This window comes from Micromys minutus, assembly GCF_963924665.1.
Source record: "Micromys minutus genome assembly, chromosome: 10".
Lineage (NCBI taxonomy): Eukaryota > Metazoa > Chordata > Mammalia > Rodentia > Muridae > Micromys > Micromys minutus.
This window is the reverse complement of record NC_137979.1, coordinates 34,361,235-34,381,303: the sequence shown is the minus strand read 5'-3', so window position 1 is coordinate 34,381,303 and position 20,069 is coordinate 34,361,235. Positions and strand designations below refer to the sequence as shown.

Sequence of the window (20,069 nt, the reverse complement as noted above, 5' to 3'; positions counted from 1 at the left end):
TGGCTTGGGTGAGCACAGGACCAAGCGCCAAGTCAGGACTCCTGGAGTCTGACTCACTGCAGAGGCTGGAGGATGTCGTTCTTTACCTCCCCCCACCCCATCGCCCCTCAGTTCTGCTGGAGAAGGGGACAGCAGGGTGGCGCTAAAGAAAGTCAGTTTGCATTCATTCATTTCAGGTGAGAAGACCTAAAGAGAGGAGAAAGAGGGAGAGAAAAAAAGAGACAGGAAGAGAGAGACACCCTCCAGAGTTGAGAGCAAATAAATCTCAAGGGAACCACAAATCAGTCGAGTGGTACCAAGGAGTGTGGGTAGATACTGTCAACAAGTCATTGGTTTAAGGGTCTTTAAGTCCTTTGGAGTTTCCCCAGTTCCTGGAACTGCCCTCACCTGTCAATCAAAATCCTCCCAGCAGTTGATGAAAGAATTCGTTAGGTCGTGGTGGTGTATGCCTTCAATCCCACCACTAAGGAAATAGAGGCAGAAGCAGGCGGATCTCTGAGTTCATGGCCAACCTGGTCTACTTAGTGAGTGAGGCCTTGTCTCAACAAACAAGAAAAAAAAAGTGCTTTCGCCTTTGGGTCCGCACCTGGGGCTGTCTCGCCGGGAGGAGGAGGCGGGGGTGGCTGAGAGGTGTTGATTAGTCACTGACTGCTCACACCTCTTCCCGCAGTTGCCTCTCTGCGTTTGGACAGATCCTTCGGACGCTAGCTCAGAAGCTGGGCCGGAGGACAACGCCGCAGCCAGGAGCGGGGGTCTGCGAGTGCGCCCAGGTGAGTAGGAACCGGGGCCGGGAAGACCCGCCGGCGCTGCAGCGCGCACGCGCGGCGCCCGGAACCTACGCGCGTCCCCGCCGCGGGCCCGCGCTCGGAAGAGGGCGGCGGCGCGCAGGGAGCGGGAGGCGCGGGAGGCCGGCGGGCAGAAGCCGCGATCCGCGCAGCAGCACGGACCCGAGAGCCGCCGCCGCCGCCGGGACGCTCGGTACGGGATGAGGGGGAACGTCAGAGGGGCTCGGGCCCGCGCGACACTCGGTCCGGCAAACTTTGTGCGGGTGCCCGGCGACCTCGGGGCGCGGGGCGGGAGAGGCTGGAATCCCCGAACCCAAGCTGGCAGACGTCAGCATGCACCCGGCGACCGGCTTCGCCAGCCCCTGGAAACACTTGGCTTTCTGCGATGCCAAGTACTCAACTTGAGCGTCTCTCGGTGTTAGATCGTTGTGCACGGTGCTCACATATGACTCTTATTTTTCCTAAGTATCCTTCTTCTGGAGCGAAGTTGAATTGTGCTGGGCTTGGGGTAGGGGAGGGAGCCGAGTGGTGTAGCTGCTTTAGGATTGTATAACTACCTTGTATTGAAGTGGAGGTTGCCCGTGGCATTGGCTAATGTTATGGTAATTGGGCATCTTAGAGGCATGAGAAGGCGGGGTGGTTTACCAGTAGTCTCCCGGGCTAATAGCTAATAATACTAAAAACAACACCTCGTACTTTCCACACAGGAGAACTCCACAGCATTTGGTTTATGTTCTCTGGTTAGCTTTCAGCGGAGTTTCTAAGAGGCGGGTGCAGAGCTGTGTTTTCCCTTTTGTAGATGTAAAAAAAAAAAAAAAAGGCAAGGATTCAGATTCTTAACTGACTTTAATGAAAATGCGGACCAAGAGTTTTAACGCAGTTTCCTGCAATTCTTGCTCCAAAGTTCAAACTTTGAAGTTTAATGGAATGCCAGAACATCCTCCCTGAGGGCAATGAAAGGTCGGAGAGGCCAAGGGTCAGTGGTCTGCAGCTGTAGGCCTCAGCTACAATGCTGGATCCCTCGGACATGATGCAAGATGCGACTCTTTGGGTGCTGTATGCATTCTTTGCAAAGTTTTGTGTGTGTGTGTGTGTGTGTGTTTAGGGCTGCAATTTGCTGTTGTCTTTTGTGGACTCATAAAGGGCACTTAGTCTCGGTTTCCTTGAGAAAGAGAAGAATGAGGCACCCCCAAAATGAGGCACCACCTCTTCCTTGCCAGAGACACCTTAAGAATTCACATGAGGTCAGAGGAGGGCCGAGAAATCCCGGGAGGAGGGAGGAAGGAGCCCTGCACAGGCGGCTTGACACGTGGGCCCCACTCCTGCCTCCAGCTCTGACTCACCTTCTGACGCTTGGGGGAGGAGAATGGCTGCTTGGTATTTTTGGCTTTCCCCCATAAAACGGGAGACAGTTGGCTTCCTTCGAGTCTTCTCAGCATCCTTTTCGAGCCAGCGCAGCGCAACTGAGCTTAGTTCTCCTCTCGGAAACCTTTGATACTGGCTGACTGCAGGTATGCATTCTGTGAGTTCCCTTATCTGCATACAGATTTACTGCTAGAGGTTCTAAGTCTGGGAAATCCTTCAAGACTTTGGGATTAAAATTAGGGTTAAGAGAGAGTTTGTAATTAGTATGCCTTTGCATAAGGAATTTCTTTCTTTTTTAACAAGATAGATTAAAAATATTTTCCCAGCATCACAAAGGCTTGGCTCATTCCGTATGAAAAATGAGAACTTTACAGATCAGGTGATTGTCTTCCTTCAGTCTTCTAAAGAATGGCTATGTGTCTTTTTGTTGGTTTGTATCTTGAGACTCTTCCCAGCATTTTAATAGATGTGTATTTGCATAAATGATTTGTTAACAAAATCATTTTAAAGGTTACTAGTCTGGTTTATAGCAATTTGGTTTCTGTCTAGAACAGGTAGCATGCTTTTTTAAGTACAGCAGACTGTGAGATTATGTCAACTCTGACAGCACCTTTGTATTTTTCTGAGCAACAGGCAAAATGATCCTCGAAAACAACTTGAAAACAATTGAATCATTATGATGCTTGGTTTTACTCCCAGGTGCAAAATGGAAACTTTCCAGTTGATGCATAAACACGCAGGCACAACCAACAGCTCAGATTGTCTTTGCTCAGAGAAGACGCAAGAGGGAGTGGAAGGCAGGGAGAGTTGCTAAAGCAACCGATGGCCTGGGTATAAACTTACAGAGCTGGCATTTAAGGTGGTAGCTTCATTATTTATGATAGCTTCGCTGGAGCGACACAGCAGAAAAGAGAGCGTTAATGGAGGAGGGTGTCACGCTCAAATCAACAATGACAGGAAAAGGGCTCGTCTGGCGGTTCATATCAGCAGTGCATAACTCTGGATAGCAAGCGTCTATTAAGTAGTTTTGCTGTTCTAAAGGCATTGGGCTGAGTGCCGAGGTAAAAGGCAAATGAGGGTCGTGACCTTAGCTGCTGTTGAATTTATACCCAGCTGAGTGATGGTGACATTCAGAGAGTAGATGCCCTTCCTGGGAGCAGAGAGTGTTTTTGATAGTCGATGACATGTTTAGTTTTTTAAATGTGGGTTTTCAAGATAAAGAATAAACCGAATAGGTAACTTGATGTGTTACTTTGGAGAAAGATGTAAGGGTAACCACAGCTAAGAAGTGGACGCCAACCACGTTTCTGTGCCCTCCCCCCACTACTTTTTTTAGGACAGCCAATTACTGCACGGACTTTAATGGAAATGATGTCCTTTGTCTATGGTTTTTACCTCCTAATCACAAACCTCTAAACAGCACAGGTGTCCATGCCCCTTTCACCTGTGTGCAGCATTCTTTTAGGTCTAACTTGTTTGTTCCTGGATGTCCTGGAACTTGCTCTGTGGACCAGGCTGGCCTCAAACTCACAGATCTGCCTGCCTCTGCCTCCAGCTGCTGGGATTATAGGCATTTGCCACAACACCAGGCTTAGAGTTTTCTTTTCATTGGCATTATACACATACACATATAATAAACAATATGTGAACATTTAAATAATTGGGTAAGTTCATATACTATTACAGTATTTGATTTTTTTAAAAAATATTTATTTATTTTATGTATGTGGGTACACTGTATCTGTCTTCGGACACACCAGAAGAGGGCATCAGATCTCATTCCAGATGGTTGTGAGCCACCATGTGGTTGCTGGGAATTGAACTCAGGACCTCTGGAAGAGCAGCCGGTGCTCTTAACCACTGAGCCATCTCTCCAGCCCAGTGTTTGAATTTTTAATTCATATTTTATGTGTATGGGGTTTTCAGATGCATTTTTGTCTTTGTACTATGTCTGTGCCTGGTGTTCAGGGAGGCCTGAAGAAGGTGTCAGATCCCTAGAGTTAAGAACAGTTGTAAGCTGCCACATGGAGGCTGGGAATTGAACCTAGGACTTTTGAAATAGCAGCCAGTGTTCTTGGCCACTGAGCCATCTCTCCAGCCCCTGCACTGTGATTTTTAAAGATTCATCTATATTGTCCTCTGAGATTGTAGTTGGTTCATTTTGGGGTAAAAAATGTCAAATGTTGATGAATATTCCGAGTTGTTTGTAGCCTTGGGCAATTATGAATAGTTCTGGGTCAGGAGTGATGCTCTTTCTAAAGAGGGTGTCTCAATTTACATTCCTCCAGTGGTGTCCACCTTGAAGTCTTAGGTCACTGAGTTGCCGTTTAACCACAGCAGCTTGGATGTTTAAGTGAATATGTGTCGTGTCATGGGGTCAGGGGTTAGTCTGATTCCTGTTGTATAATGCACTGACATATTTGTGTGAGTGGTTGTTCTGTCTGCATGTATGTTTGTACACCACATACCTGCAAAGGGCAGAAGGTATTTGATCCTCTGGAGCAGAAGTTAGATAGTTGTGAGCCATCAGGTGGGTACTGGTTATTGAACCAGGGTTCTCTAGAAGAGCAGCTAGTATTCTTAACTACTGATCCATCTCTCCAACTCCACTGTGTTTCTGTTTACTCATGTTAAGTTTTGTGGTTTGAGCCAGGTAGGTCTCATACCTTTAATCCCAACAATTGGAAGGCAGAGGCCAACCAGGTCTATAGAGTGAGTTCCAGGACAGCCAAAAATACAGTTTCTGTCCTGAAAACAAAACAAAACAAAAACAAAAACAAAAAACAGTCCAGGCTGTGGTGGCTGTCATTTGCCTTTTATCATACTGGTGTCAGAGGCAGAAAGATCTTTTGAGTTTGAGGCCAGACTGGTCTACAGAGCAAGGTCCCAGACAGCCAGAGGGCTATACAACCTGTCTTGACAAAACTAGACAAAAAGTTCTATGGTTTGGGTTGACATACAACAGAAACAGTTTTCCCACTGTACTTAGTTGAAAAATACTTAACAGACTCTTTATTGATTTTATTTGACAGTTTATAGTTACAGAAAATTTACCTATGCAAAATGAGGTTCTAAAGATAGAAGTTTTTAAAGGCCTTGGGTGACTCCTAATCCTGGTGAATGCTTGCTTTGTGTCCAGCCCTAAAGTATGTGAGGTGGGTGTAAATTCAGACCCAACTTTGGTAAAGAACCCTAAGGACAAGGATGGACACATGTGTGTGTCCCTATGAGGCACAGAACACAGCTGCACACGGTGCCTGTGCTACAGGAATAGATGACATAGAATTGTCAAAGTAAGCTTTTCCCTCACCCTTCATGCAAATAAAAGGAGAGGCAATCTAGAGGATATTTCATACAGAAATGTACCTCCTTCCCAGCACACTCTTAGCTAGGCTTTTTTGTATTTGGGTTTGCTGGCTAGATTTAAAGTTAGGGATGTAGGTGGGGTGAGGAAGGAGATGAAGTCATCGCAAGACATTGACTCAGTTCCAGTCTGTATTGAGTGCCTGTTGTATTCTCTCTGTCCTGAGAAAATAGGTTCTGAGACCCTTTGAGGATGACGAGAGTTCAGAGCATATAGAAGCCATGGGTCCTTTCTATTTTTTCTGGAAGGCAGCTTAGAAAATGCTACAGTGCTTTGCTTTCTGCTTTTACTTATGCCACAAATACTTTTTAAAATTTATTGACATTGATTTTAATTGCATTCATGTTTTGCCTGCACATATATGTCTAGGTGATCTTGGATTTACAAACACTTGCGAGCTGCCATGTGGGTGAAGGGATTTGAATCCAGCTCCCTTGGAAGAGTATTCAGTGCCCCTAATGGCTGAGCCATCTCTCCAGCTCCCACAAATACTTTTTTTGCTTGTAAAATTATTTTGTTGGTTTGTTTCAGGTCAGGCTTTCAAGAAAAGATAGCCCCAAGAGTAGGGTTAAAAAGCATTGTCCGGAGAGAAAGCTCACTGGTGTGCTTGGATAACTCCTTGACCTTGGAGCTGCTGCCAGTCACTTGGCAATGACCAGCTCACCTGGGTTCGTCAGTGATGACTCTGACCAGAGAGCATTTCCTGTCCAGTTTATCAGCTGTTAACTCCTCCCCTCTTGTGGTCTCTGGAGGAGGAAAGGGCCCAGCCAGGTACCTGATGGATGGCCTATGGCAGTTTTTTAAATTGTTTCTTTTCTTTTGAGATTACATCATTGAAGTTTTCTTTTTTTCCATGAAGAATCCAGCCAGGTGTGGTGTCCCATTCCTGTATTTCTGCCACTTGGATGGTGGAAGATCCAAAGTTCCTCAAGGTTGGCCTGGGATCAGGAGACCCTGTCTCAGAAAACAAAAAGCTCTATAAAGTCTTCTCTTCCTCCTTTACTGAAACAAATGTCTGCTAGGTATTCCACTGATTCCCTTTGATCACTTTATTATTGTCGTGTGTGTGTGTGTGTGTGTGTGTGTGTGTGTGTGTGTGTGTGTGCGTGCGTGTGCGTGCGTGCGCGGTGCACTCCCATATGTCTCACAACAGTATGTAGCCCCAGTTCCAGGTAATATGATTCCCTCTTCTGACCTCCTCACATACCAGTTACACACATACCAGATGCATGAAGGTGTAGACAAAACACCCCACACATAAAACCATTTCTAAAAATTAAGACAGAAAAATGGAAATTAGTTTGTCAACTAATTCTCTTTCAATTAATTTGGCATAAATTCCACACATACACACCCCCTCACACACAAACTGTCAGGTATCTGACAAATACCTTTCGGGGAGAAGGGTCCAGCTTGCTGTTGGAGTTCTTAGGATTCTGGTCTGGTCCAATTGCACATCAAAGGGTAAGCTGACCAAGGAGCGATTGCTAACTCTGAAGGGTCTTCCTGTGTACTTAACTCTAATGTATGAACCCCTCTGTCTTCCTTAAAGTAATACTGTGGCTTTTCCAGGACCAAGATCTTGGGACCATACCTTCATTTTTCTGGTCCTGCCTCTCAGGGGACAGTCACTTTTCAAAATAGCTCAGCCTTTCTCACTGGACCTCTTGGGAGTTTTTAAAGTGGTTGGTTGGCTGTAGTTGGGCCAAGTGACATCAGTACTCAGCTAGTGACAGGAGGTCCTGGTCCCAGAGGCTAGAAAAGCCTGTGCATCTCCTTCGCCTTGATTGCTCATCTGGGAACCCTGGCAGAGTGATGGTGAGCCTCCTCGCCCTCTGCAGGTCCAGGGGGAAAAGCTCTCCTGAGGCAGAGTGAGCAAGTGGTACCTCCCACACTAGAGTATGGACATTGCTTGACTGGCCTCTTGTGACTTGCAGGATTCAGCAGCAGCTGTAGCTGTTGGGTAAGCGCCTGAAAGTCTGGCAACTTTGTGGAGCATTAGGACACCCAGGAAGTAGGAAGGGGCAGTAACAAGGTATCAGGAAGCTGGAAATGAGGCTCTTGAAAGGCTGTAATGGGGACTGGCAAGATGGGCCAGCAGATAAAGGTGTGTGTGCTGCCAAGGCTGACAGCCTGTTTGATCCCAGGGCCCTAAGTAGTGGAAAGAGAACTAGCTTCCAAGTGGACACCCAGATACGTGTATAATACACAAATTAAAATGTAATTAAAAAAATAAGGCAATAATGACAGCATACCTTAAATGGATTAGAAAAAGAAGCATTTTAGTCTGGCCAGTGGGACTTCATAGGCCGTGAGTTTGGGTGTGCTCACCCGAGGCTTGGTTTTCACTGTGGCTGGGTTGAAGATGTGGGGCTTGTCACAGGGTAATTAGGTCACTGGGGCATCACAGTCAGATTAGGGATTGGTGCTATTTTAGAGTGGGCTCCAAAGAGGGAACTCGTCCTAGACAGTCAGCCTGTCCTGTTCCTGGTCTCTGGCTTTGTTGCATCTTTCCATATCTCCCACCTTGATGCCATCCCGTCCTCTGTGATGCAGATAGAGGGAGGGGGTAAAGAGGAAGCTGAGCATCTGGACTTTCAACCCAAAACCATTGAGCTACTTAAAACCCATGCAGGAGGGGGATTGAGATAAGACCTAAAGCTTCCTCCTGCGTTCTACCCTGAGATATATCCAGTCCTGTTCTGTCCACACACCCGTCTCCTGTGTTTATGATAGCAGTAGAAAATGTACTATTTCTCCTTAAGGAACAACAGAGTTCTCGGCACTGCTACAGTATCTGTTGTTTGCCGTCCTCATTTGAGTCTCTTAATGTTTGGCTCTTTCCATTATCCGGTTGTTTTTAGTGTGTGCCATGCATCATTTCTTCATGATGATCAAATGTGTGTCATGTATCATTTCTTCATGATGATCAAATTCTGACATTCCAAAATTTTTATTTTAGAATGAGGTCTAATGTAGCCCAGGCTGCCCTCAAATTCACTGTGTAGTCCAGGCCTTCAACTGTTCCTGCTTTACCTCCCAAATGCTATGATTATACATATGGCCACCACTCTGTGCTTCCTAGAGAGAGCATGTACCTTTAAGGATCTCTTCATAGATTCCTGTAGACCAAGAACCCAGACAGATCTGGTGTAGTAGGGATAATGTGTTTGCTTCATAATTGCTTGGTCCTCAGTCAGGTGACACAGGGCCTGGGGCTCATGCTCAGGTGTGTTAGATATGTAGTCATCGGTAAGCTGGGACTCCCCAGGGCTGTTGGTTGGGCCGCCCATATATAGCCTGATATGGCTGTTGGTCTAGTTTAGTCATAGCACCTGACTCCTAAGCCTATCCCAGAAGAGTTGGTTAAAACCTCACCTTGGAAGCTTCATCTTTGTTAAATTCATTTTGCTTTGTTAGTTTTGTTTTGTTTTTTTTGGTTGAGGCCTTCACAAACCTGGGTTTCCAGGGACATCAGCCCCACCCTGGGAGAATATCACATCGTTTTTTTTTTTTTTTTTAAAGATGTTTTTCTTTTTTTAAGATTTATTTATTATATGTAAGTACATTGTAACTGTCTTCAGACACACCAGAAGAGGGCATCAGATCCCATTACAGATGGTTGTGATCCCATGTGGTTGCTGGGAATTGAACTCAGGACCTCTGGAAGAGGAGTCAGTGCTCTTAACCACGGAGCCATCTCTCCAGCCTCACATTGTATGTTAAAGGATTCAATAAACACTGCTAGGTGAGAGTCACACTTAAAGCTTAAATTCTAGCTCAGGCACAGTGGTGTATGTCAGTTCCAGCAGTTGGGAGGGGGAGGCAAGAGGACCACAGGTTCAAAGCCATCATAGGCAACAATAGATCTTGTCTTGAGTTAAAAAAAGATAAAGCTGTATTCCTGGCAGCTAGGGGAAACCGAGGCAGAGTTGCAGTTTCAAGAATTGTCCTGACTGCAAAGTGAGGAGCTCAAGGTCAGCATGAACAGCTTAGAGTACATCTCAGATAAACAAAGGGCTGAGAAATTAGCTCAGTGGTAGAGTGCTTGCACGTGTGCTGTTCGATTCCCAGGACTCCCAAAAGAAAAATAAATAATTCCAGGTTACCCCATAATTACCTAGTATGATGGTTATTCCTGGTTGTCACCTTGATTAAATCTGGAATGAACTACAATCTAGAAATGGAAGGCTCACCGAAGGCTCACCTGTGACCCAGATCTTGAGGCTGGAAAATAGGTTTCTGACCCAGATCTTGGCATGAAGATTGAGGCATAGGGACCATGAAAAGCTTAGGCCCAGGTTAGACAGTACATGCCTTTAATACCAGGAGATCTGAGTTCAAGGTCAGCCGGGACAAAGTAAGTTTCAGATCCAGGCATGGTGGTATATACCTTTAATCTGGGCCACATCTTCTGCTGGAGGACTGTATATGGACAATGGAAGAAGGAAGACTCAGTCTTCAGCTGCTTGCACTTACCTGCCAGTCCATCTGTTGGAACCTACGTCTACAGAAAACCAGCTTAAACAATTAGTTTCATGGGTCTGAGCAACTACTAGCTTCTTGGACTTCCTATTTACAACTGCCCATTGTTGGGTTTATTGGATTACAGCATGTACGTCATTACAATAAATTCCCTTAATATATACATTCCATAAGTTCTGTGACTTTGGAGAACCCTGACTAACACCCAGGTTACCCATGGTACCTGAATGAATGCACCGTTGTTCCGTTGTTCATTGTACATAGTTCCTTGCAGTCTTTTCTCCTTGCTCATTTTATCCCAGAAAGGAAGTTCAATCGATTGATCATATAGAACCAGTTTTTGCTTTTTGAATCGGTCTCACTCTTTAGCCCATGCTGGCCTGGAACTCTGCAGTCTCCCTGGCATAGTCTCCTGAGTCCTGGGATTACAGGAATGAGATGCTATGCCTGGCCTGGAGCCAAACATTTGTATATCACTATCTGCTTTTAAACATTTTACTTTATTTTTATTTTATGTGCACTAGTTTTGTCCACATGTATGTCTGTGTAAGGTTGTTGGATCCCTTGGAACTGGAGTTGCAGACAGTTGTTAACTGCCATGTGGTTGCTGGTAATTGAACCTGAGCCCTCTTCTGGAAAAGCGGCCAGTGCTCTTAGCCTCGGAGCATCTTTCCAGCCCCTATTTTGGCTTTTTACCTCCTGTAGTGGCCATCTCTTCCCCTAAGATGATGTGTTCTGTTGCATTTGGCTAGTATCATTCACTGGATTTAGCAGTCCATAGGGCCAGGGGATGATCAGCTGCTCTGAGGCACACTGTACGAGGCAATTGCTTGCAGCTGTGTCTTGCTCAGGGATTGTGCCGCTGAGCTGGGGGGAGCTGTGTGAAGTGTTCTGCTTATTCTGGGTTTGGTTTTCTGAGATGATATCTCACTATGTGGTCAAGTTCCTCAGTGTTCACTAGCCTAGGCTGGCCTCGAACCCACAGCAATCTTCTGCCTTAGCTTCCCACACCCTGGGATTACAGGTGTCTTTAGTTTCATCTGTACTGTGTGTATTTTCCTCATCCAAAACCACTGTTGTATCATTTCATTTTTCTGGTAGCAAAAGCAAAATGGCCCCCTCCGCACTGCAGACTGTCAAGGTGTCAAACCCAATCTGCTCACTTTACAATTAAGCAACCCAAGAGTATATTTTATTTCATTTTTATTTCAACACGAATATTATATTGTGTTAGAATTTATTAATGTCTGTCAAGTGGTTCCTTAATGAGAGATTATTGAAAGTGTTATGATTTTTAGTTTGAGTTTATGCTGAGTGTGATGGCCTACCCTACACTTGTAACCTAAGCACTTGGGAGGTGGACATAAGATGGTCATAAGTTCCAGGTCAACCTCTGCTACAAAGTGGGCTAAAGGCTAACCTGGGCTACTTGATCTTGTTTCAAAAACAAAGTGACTGTCAACTTTTCAGGTGTGGCATTTGTGATTAAGTAGTGAAGATAAATAAGAAAAGTAGTCTTTATCACAGGGTAGGCTAAAATGCTCTGCACTTTTAAACTCTAGTTTTAAAGAACTAGATAGATGCTTAGCAAAGAGATGGATGAAACGTGACTGCATAGCTTTTTGAGTATAAAAAAGTTTAGGGGCTGGAGAGGTGGCTCAGGGTTAAGTGCCTTTTGCTTTTGCAGAGGTCATACCTGCAGTTCCCAGCCTCACAGCCACCTGTACCCATCCAGGGGGATCTGATGCCCTCTTCTGGCCTCTGTGAGCACTTATCAACCATACAGACAAATCACATATATAAACATATTTTTTCCTTGCTCTGGCATGTGCTTTGACCATAAAGCTAGGAACATTTCATTTTTTATTTACATTAAGTTTACATTTTAATGAATTTTAATTAATTACATTTCGCCTTTCCCTTTCATCCAGCCCCTCCTGTGTTCCATCCCCACTCTCATTGCTAGCCTCTTTTATTGCTACACAAATATGGACTGATATATACATACCACGTGCTGAGTCCATTTTTGTTTGGCACTTACAAGGCTTCAGGGCTGAAGACTTTGTACTGGACTACCTACTGAGAAGAGATTAATTCCTTCTCTGAAGTCACTACCTTCCTGAAGGTTTTTGTCTGGGGGTGGGGCTGGCCCTGTGGAAAGACTCCCCCTTCCTCGTTAGCATGCCTATTGATGCTGTCATTGTTCAGGTAGTGTTTGTTTATGCAGCCATTTCTAAGAGGTGTGACACAGCAGACTTCCATGTATCCACTGGGGCTGGGCCCTCTACAACCCACTGATCTCTGTACTGTGCCCTGTTGTGGTTTTTTGCATTGGTCTCCATTCACTGTCAGTGAGGGGAGGTAGCCACACTTACTGTTGGTCCAAGGGTAGATTTAGAAGGTAGGAATGCTGGCCTAGCAGAAGGCAGTAATAGATTCTTTTCTAAGGATCATGACCTCACTAGCCCTGAGAAGCTGGCGAAGTTTCCAGTACCAGGCATGACTTTCCTCTGTTGAGTGAGCTTTAAGTCCAATTAGACAGCTGTTGGTTGCTACCAACATGTGAGCGCCATTACTGTGCCTTTGCCTTACAGTGCTGCTCCTTGCTGTGGTTTATTGTCGTAGCTGGGCAGGACTGATAACAGTTCCCTGCACTTAGCAGCAGCAGTGTGGAAGCCAGACTGCAGGAAGGAGGCTCCCAGGTTAGATGTAGCTCAATATCTGAGCCCTGTGTTCTGTGTGGTGTCTTCAGCAACAGGGGCTTAACTTCAACCTCTGAGAGCCATCAACGGCAACAGCAAGAGGCTATATGTATTTTTCTGAGTCATTTGGACACTGACCAACAGTTTAAAAGATTTGTGATTGGTACTGGTTTTGTAGTTTATGGTTCTTGTGGGGAACTTTATCAGCTCAAGAGACATAGTTTCAACTGTGTTTGTTGTGTATCAAGTATTCCTGCCCGCCCCCCATTTCTCAGATAGAGCCCCCTCAATGTCTTTTCATTCTCTTCTTCATGAGCACCCATCTCCTATAATTCCCTTTCAGTGTCCCCTACAACCCCCATGGTCTTAGCTAGGAATATTTTTGACCACTTTGCTGTCCTCTAGTCCTCCTGCACCTCTGGCCACTTGGTCACTTTCTGCATTTCGACAGGAGAAAAGATAAATACATATAGGACTTTACATCTTTAACTGCTAAGTCTACTGGCTTGCCAGCATCACAGAGGAAAAGCAGCTCTGGTGAGTGTGACACTCTGAATGCTCTGAACAGGCCAGGACTTCCAGCCATTCTCAGCCACCTTGGCACTGATCCGGGTGTGGATTGCCAGTGTGTAACCACAGGACAAATCTTACGTGCCCAATGCAATGGCAGCTGTTGCCAGATGATACAAGATGACAGCCCCCATGAGACTCTGACACTAAACTTTGTTACTAGTGCTTGATACTTTGTTATCCAGAGGCCAGCGCCTCAGTAGATCACCCTGTCCAGAACTTGCTGCCATCCTTCCATGGCTGCCCCTGAGTTTTGCATTATAGGCAGGCTTGTGCCTGGCATTTCTGATATCTTATACTTGATTTTTGCTTTGAGTCAGTGTCTTATGTAGAGCAGGCTGGTCTTGAACTTAGACATCCGTCTGCCTCTGCCTCCAAGTGCTGGAATCAAAGGTGTAAGCCAAACACACCTGGTTTTAGAAACCCCCAGAGCACCGCTTCCAACCTTCTGTGTTTCGTCTGCTTCTCTGCCTTTGGTGTCTCATTTTTCCCTTGGTCAGGAACCATGTTTCCCTCCAGGAAGAAAATACAACTGCACAGCATGCTGGGAAGGCTAATGTGGACATGATGGTGTGTGCAGCAGTGGAGGGGCTGCTTACTCAGCCCTGGGCAGTCTTTGATCATGTGCACACACAGGCCACACTCTTAGACTTCTTCCTCCCAGCACACATCTTAGCACCAGCTAAGTCAACTCTGTATGCTTATGATGTAATTCCTATGGGCTCTTATATTCTTTACAGTCGGGTCCTGCCATTAGAACTGGGTCAAACTAGGCTGCTTATGCCCAACCCATGGACAGCAACTTGATGGTGTCCCCCTGCAGTAAGGAAGGTTCTGTGCCCTAGAGTGCTGGCTGTGGCAGTCCTTTGTTCTCACTAGGTGACAAGCAGAAGTTTGGGCTCAGGTTTGTCTGTCACTATTTAAAGGGGTCTGTCCTGGTTGCTGCTGCCAGGACACCATGACAGTGCGGACACAGCTCCCCACACAGCCTCACAGTGCAGAGCTACAGGCTGCATTTTTTTTTTTTTTTTTTTTTTGAGCTTTTCTGGCTTTATTTCTCTTCTTCAAGTTGCAATCCCCTCACCCTACCCAAACTTGTATTTTTCAGTCTGTCAGGGGCAAAAGGAGCCTGTGCAGTGCCTGTCCTCCGAGTATTCGCTGGCAGAAGGTGTTTTTCTAAACCTTGTAGCCAGCTTTGGCATTTGGAGCAGGTTTGCTGGCCCAGGACCAAGCGGTGGCAGCAGGAACAGCATCGTGTCTGCCTTGCTTGGATTCGGCCTGGAGGACGCACAATCTGTCCCCTTTGTCCACACTGAGCACAGGAGTGGTAACAGGCAAAGCTGGGGCTCCAGTCTGCCTTTGCACAGGCTGGTGGCCTCCTGGATGGCAGGGTTATTTGGGAGAGCACAGGCTGTGCTCCTAACTATGCAGTGAGGTAGCCACGTAGGAATTTGAGTAGAGAGTCCTCAGCAATTTTGAGTTTTGCATTTATTACCACTGTGACTTTGTCCTTCAAAATTAAGAGGCTTCTGCCAAGGGAAGGCGACAAGCTGCTGACCAGCACACCTTTAATGTCCAACACACATCTCCTTACATCCTTAGCTCTGTCTTCTCACACTGCTTGCACCTGTATTCCTCTGTGGACCCATCATGGGCCAGCTCTCCGATTTGGAGGGGTAGGGCAGTACTCAGAGCACTTCAGCCTTGGTGCAGGGTGCAGTATGTGAGGGGTTGTTCCTGGGTGGTACCCACAGCATCGACTGCTTCAGCCATTTTGACTGACCCTGACCAACATCAGCAGAACCTAGAGATTTCAAGTTCTCCAATCCTGCTCCAGAACCACAGAAAGTGAGGCCCAATGGTCTTGAGTCCTAACATACCTAACATACCTCCCAGAGGATTCTGATAGGAAACTCACTACGTTGCAGCAGAACTAAACCTGGATTTGGGTATCGTATAAGGTCCCATGTATCCTAGGCTGACCCTGGACTTGCTGTATAGCTGAGGATGATCTTCAGCCTCCACCTCCCAGGTGCTGGGATTACAGGCATGAGCCACTTATGTGTAGGATTGTTTGACTGGATGAATGAATGGATGCATATATGCATGCACACACTGTGTGCAACTGCCCATGGTGGCCAGAGGAGGGCATCATATTCCTCTACAACTGGAGCTCCAGAGGTTAGTGAGCTGTCTTGTGGGTGCTGGAATTGCACCCCTATACCCTGCAAGCTCTGACCCGCTGAGCTGCCTGTCTCTATGGTGGTGGTATTTCACATTTATTTGTTGGGTGGGGCACACCACATCTCATGTCAGGTCTGTCCTCCCTTTTGTGGGCTCTGGGAATGGAATTCGGGTCCTCAGGCTCAGTGGAAAGTACCTTTGCCTGCTAAGCCATCTTATCAGCCCCAGAATTGTGTTTTTACATTTGCTGGGCTGGATCAGGGGAGTCACATTCTAGGCAAACACTCCCACATGAAAGTAAACCCCAGCCCTAATCTTTCTTTTAAACTGTTTTACTCTATTCTTTCTGTTGGTTTGCTGTGGGGACAAGGACACTGTGTAGCTCAGGCTGTATTTGAGTTTCATATTCTGTCCTCTCCTCCCAGTGCCTGTGTTATGGATTTGCCTCGTCGAACCAGCTTTCTAAACTGCCTCAAAGTCTTAAACCTACAGGTCATGTAGCCATCTTTACTCCTTGGTGTTTAACTAAGGGAGGGCATTTGTTCACACAAAGGTCTGCCTCTGAACATCAGTAATGGCTTTACTCACAATGACCTTAAGTTAGAAACAATCCACTATCAGTTGGTGAGCGGATTAATCACATGTTGTATTTACACTTCGGAGCACTATTCAGCAATAAAAAGAGTTATGCCCAGGATCATTAATCTTGGTGCTATGATCAAAGAAGCCAGATACCTCCAGGTTTGTAGGACAGATGGCTTCAAAGCTAAGTGTGCATGTAATTCCAGCACTCAGGAGACTGAGGCAGGAGGGTTAAGAGTTAGAGGCCAGCCTAGGCTACATAGGTGGTTCAGGCTAGCTAGTAGTTAGCCAAGGCTGTATAGTAAGATTCTGTCTCAAAAATAAACCTTAAAAATGGGGGGTGTATGGCAAAGAAGAATGTGTTATAAAGGAACATGATACTGAATGGGAGGCCTGGGTGTCTTATTTTGAGGTCCTGTGTCTGGCATATTTGTGTTTAAAACTATCACACTACGTAGTTGTCTTACGGTTTTTATTCCTGCACAAAACATCATGACCAAAAAGCAAGTTAGGGAGGAAAGGATTTTATTCAGCTTATACTTCCATATCACTGTTCATCACCAGAGGAAGTCAGGACTGGAACTCAAGCAGGTCAGGAAGCAGCAGCTGATACAGAGGCCATGGAGGGATGTCACTTACTGGCTTGCTCCCCCTGGCTTGCTTAGCCTGCTTTCTTATAGAACCCAGGACTACCAGCCCAGAGATGGCATCACCTACAATGGGCCGGGCCCTCCCCTCTTGATCACTAGTTGAGAAAATGCTTACAGCTGAGGCTCCTTTCTCTGTGATAACTCCAGCTTGTGTCAAGTTGACATGAAACCAGCCAGTATAGAAGTTTTCAGTTTACATGTTATTTACATGCAAGCAAAGCTGTAACTGAAGGTGTGATGTGTGATGTTTATCTGGGTGACAGTGGAAGGGAAGCCCTTTCAGGAGATGGTCAGGCGACATGATGAACAAAGGCTATAAAACAGGGAAGAGGATGAGAATCAACTTTGAGCTTGCTCTCCTCAACAGCTGGGTCACCTGGTAGCATTGTTGGTGGTGGCCCTGTCATGTGAGGAGCCGTCCTGGTGCCATGTCTGAAGACAATGCTCCTAACCCCACACCAAGCTACCTTGAGCTCCTCTACTCCAGATCACAGGTCATCACATCCACCGTCTCTTGCTTTACTGTTCTTCCTGCAGTGACTTCAGGTGACAGCAGCTGCTAAGAAGAGGCTGTGGTTCAGCCTTACATCTTATAGGTCTCTGTAATGCTTCCAATGTAGTGTCATCCTTAAATTACCTTTGTTTTCCTCCTTGCCAAAGATGTACCTGGTGCTTGCAGACTATGGCCTTATGTTTTGGAGACCTAGTTGGTATTTTCTACTGGCATATTCTTTAGGTCATGCTAGAAATGTTCAGAAGATTCACCCCAAATTTGATTTAGCAGCAGGAACCCATGAGGAATGGCATGGGGCTTTCTGACTGGCTACATCCTTGCCTCTTTGTCTTTCTACAGATCTGATTTGTATTCACTGTAACCAGCACTGCTCCCAAGACCTTCAGGATCCAGACTAAGGGCACCAGCTCACTGGAAATTCTTAGCACGTGAGTAGCCATTTTATTGCCACTATGCAACCTGGGATGTCCTCCATAGGTCTGAGCACTCTGGTTTCCTGTGACATCAGACAGATATTACACAAGTGTCAGGATGCACAAATTATGAAACAAGTTGGTTTGGCAGTAAGAGATTGGAATGTCTGAAATCTCAGGAAACCAGTAATTACAATAATTCCTTTTCCTTCTTGACATTTGGCCTGGGACTCATCCTCTGACTATGACTTGCTACCATGCCCATCTCAATAATTTCCTCTCCTGTGGTTATAAATATACACCAGTATTTTATAGTAAACACTTTACTAATAAGATCATGATTTAAGATACTGAACTAATTAATGTTCATTCCAGCACATCCCTGAACCCAGCAGAGTTCACTTGGGAGCTTAGAATTGGCAGAGGAGGATAAGGTTACCACTCACTGTATCCAGGGTCAGCTCAGATTAAGGCACCAAGGTTGCCAAGCCTGATGACCTGAGTTCAGTCCCTGAAACCCATATGGCAGAAGGAAAGAACTCCTATGATTTGTCCTCTCACCCTCACCCTCCTATGCCCTCGTGCATAGTTTTAAACAGTGAGGAGCACACACAGCGTGGTTTCCTTTTGCTGGTGTCCAGTTTAGTACGGTCATCCAGTAAAGGCCGTTTCCTTAGCTACCTTGCCTGATGTGACATCACTCCATACCTTCACAAGATCTCACTGCTTAGAGTCAGGTTTAGGGAAACACAGGAGTGAGAAGCATGTAGTACTGTGTGGCTCTGTGGAGTACAACGCTTTGGATTTCTGGGCAGGGATTATAACTTAGTGCCAGTAGACTTGTGCAGCCAGTGTGAGTCTGGGTTTGCTCCCAACCCTGAAAGATTGAGGAACGCCCCTTCTTTCAGCAGGATTCTGCCAGATGGCTCTTCAGGAACCAGTCAGGCATGTTTTCTGTCTTTTAACTTTTTCTAAAAATAGGATGACTACTTTCACTGAAGGGATTTTTAAAAAAATGCTTAGTTTCATATTGATTTTACATTTTGGCATTGCAGGCTACATCTCCTAATGGGTCAATAGAAAATGATTTATATACTTCCTGCAAAGCAGGCACTCTGTCTTACTTCCTGATTCTTTCCCTTCCCTGCCCCTCCCCCGAAGCCCTGGAGGGGGTGGCTGTGGCAGATGAGTAATGTATAAAGTTCTGACAGTTACCTGTATCTTGCAGGGAGGCGGCAGCAGTTTTGGGTTCTGTGGTGGAGGACGAACTCCACTGCTCTCTGGTCTTGCCCCCTGATGATGATAGTGTGACCACTGACGTCTTCATGAGCTCCAGAGGTCACAGCACACTCCCACGGACTCTCATGGCCCCTCGGATGATTTCCGAGGGAGACATAGGAGGCATTGCTCAGATCACCTCCTCTCTCTTCTTGGGCAGAGCCAGCGTGGCCTCCAACCGGCACCTCCTCCAGGCCCGAGGCATCACCTGTGTCGTCAATGCTACCATCGAGATCCCCAACTTCAACTGGCCCCAGTTTGAATATGTTAAAGTGCCTCTGGCTGACATTCCTCATGCCCCCATTAGACTGTACTTTGACACTGTGGCTGACAAGATCCACAGTGTGAGCAAGAAGCACGGGGCTACCTTGGTGCATTGTGCTGCAGGTGTGAGCCGCTCGGCCACCCTCTGTATTGCCTACCTGATGAAATTCCACAATTTGTGCCTGTTGGAGGCATACAACTGGGTGAAAGCCCGGAGGCCTGTCATCAGGCCCAACCTGGGCTTCTGGAGGCAGCTGATAGACTACGAGAGCCAGCTCTTTGGGAAGTCTTCGGTTAAGATGGTACAGACACCCTATGGCATCATTCCAGATGTTTATGAGAAGGAGTCCCGACACTTGATGCCTTATTGGGGGATTTAGTGTTGCCACAGCTGGCATCCACAGCCCCTCAAAGTACCAGCATCTGCCACACACCATCTGTTCCCCTCTTCCTCTCTCTGGTTCTCCCGAGAGTGTTTCTACACTGGGTGTTCGGGTTTAAGAGGTGCAGAGGGGAAATATGTTGCTAGTGACGTTTTTTAAAAACTAGCATTTTGAAATAGTGAGCGTGAAAATCTTTAACTGGCCTTTAATCATTTGTAACAACGGGGACAGTGTAGGACACTGTTCTTGCTTTCTTTCTGGCTCCTGCCCTTTTGGAGCCTTAGCAGGTGCAGGAGGAGCTCATTGCAAACATCAGTTTTGGCCCTGATTAACCCTCTAGAGACCAGCTTTGCCGAGGGCTATAGGCTGGACAGACATTTAGGGAAGATCAAGGCCAGCTCAGTCCCTACAGGATTAGTGTGATCCTTTTCCTCTGTTATTTGATTCTATTAAGTTCACCATTGTTGTTTAGTTGATAAGTGGTTATGATAAAATATGTTGCTAAGACCCTCTTGAAATCAGTGTGCCCT

The 20,069-nt window shown here is 46.2% G+C and overlaps 1 protein-coding gene across 4 annotated transcripts; it reads left to right on the top strand.

Annotated features, from left to right (window-relative positions):
* The first annotated feature begins 85 nt into the window (after positions 1-85).
* On the top strand, positions 86-20,069 carry DUSP14 (dual specificity phosphatase 14). 4 transcript variants are annotated; one of them, XM_080923073.1, is made up of 4 exons: positions 86-176; positions 671-770; positions 17,541-17,629; positions 18,843-20,069. In XM_080923073.1, exon 4 carries the CDS (start codon positions 18,940-18,942, stop codon positions 19,534-19,536), a length of 597 nt encoding a protein of 198 aa, XP_080779199.1. In that variant the 5' UTR covers positions 86-176; positions 671-770; positions 17,541-17,629; positions 18,843-18,939; the 3' UTR covers positions 19,537-20,069. The 4 variants fall into 4 exon arrangements, with proteins under 4 accessions (XP_080779199.1, XP_080779200.1, XP_080779198.1 ...); XM_080923074.1 differs by lacking the exon at positions 86-176 and having other exon boundaries at positions 593-770; XM_080923072.1 differs by lacking the exons at positions 86-176; positions 671-770 and adding an exon at positions 880-978.

Excerpts from the sequence above, each read along its gene's own strand:
- DUSP14 (XM_080923073.1), top strand. The coding sequence starts at position 18,940 with ATGAGCTCCAGAGGTCACAGCACACTCCCACGGACTCTCATGGCCCCT.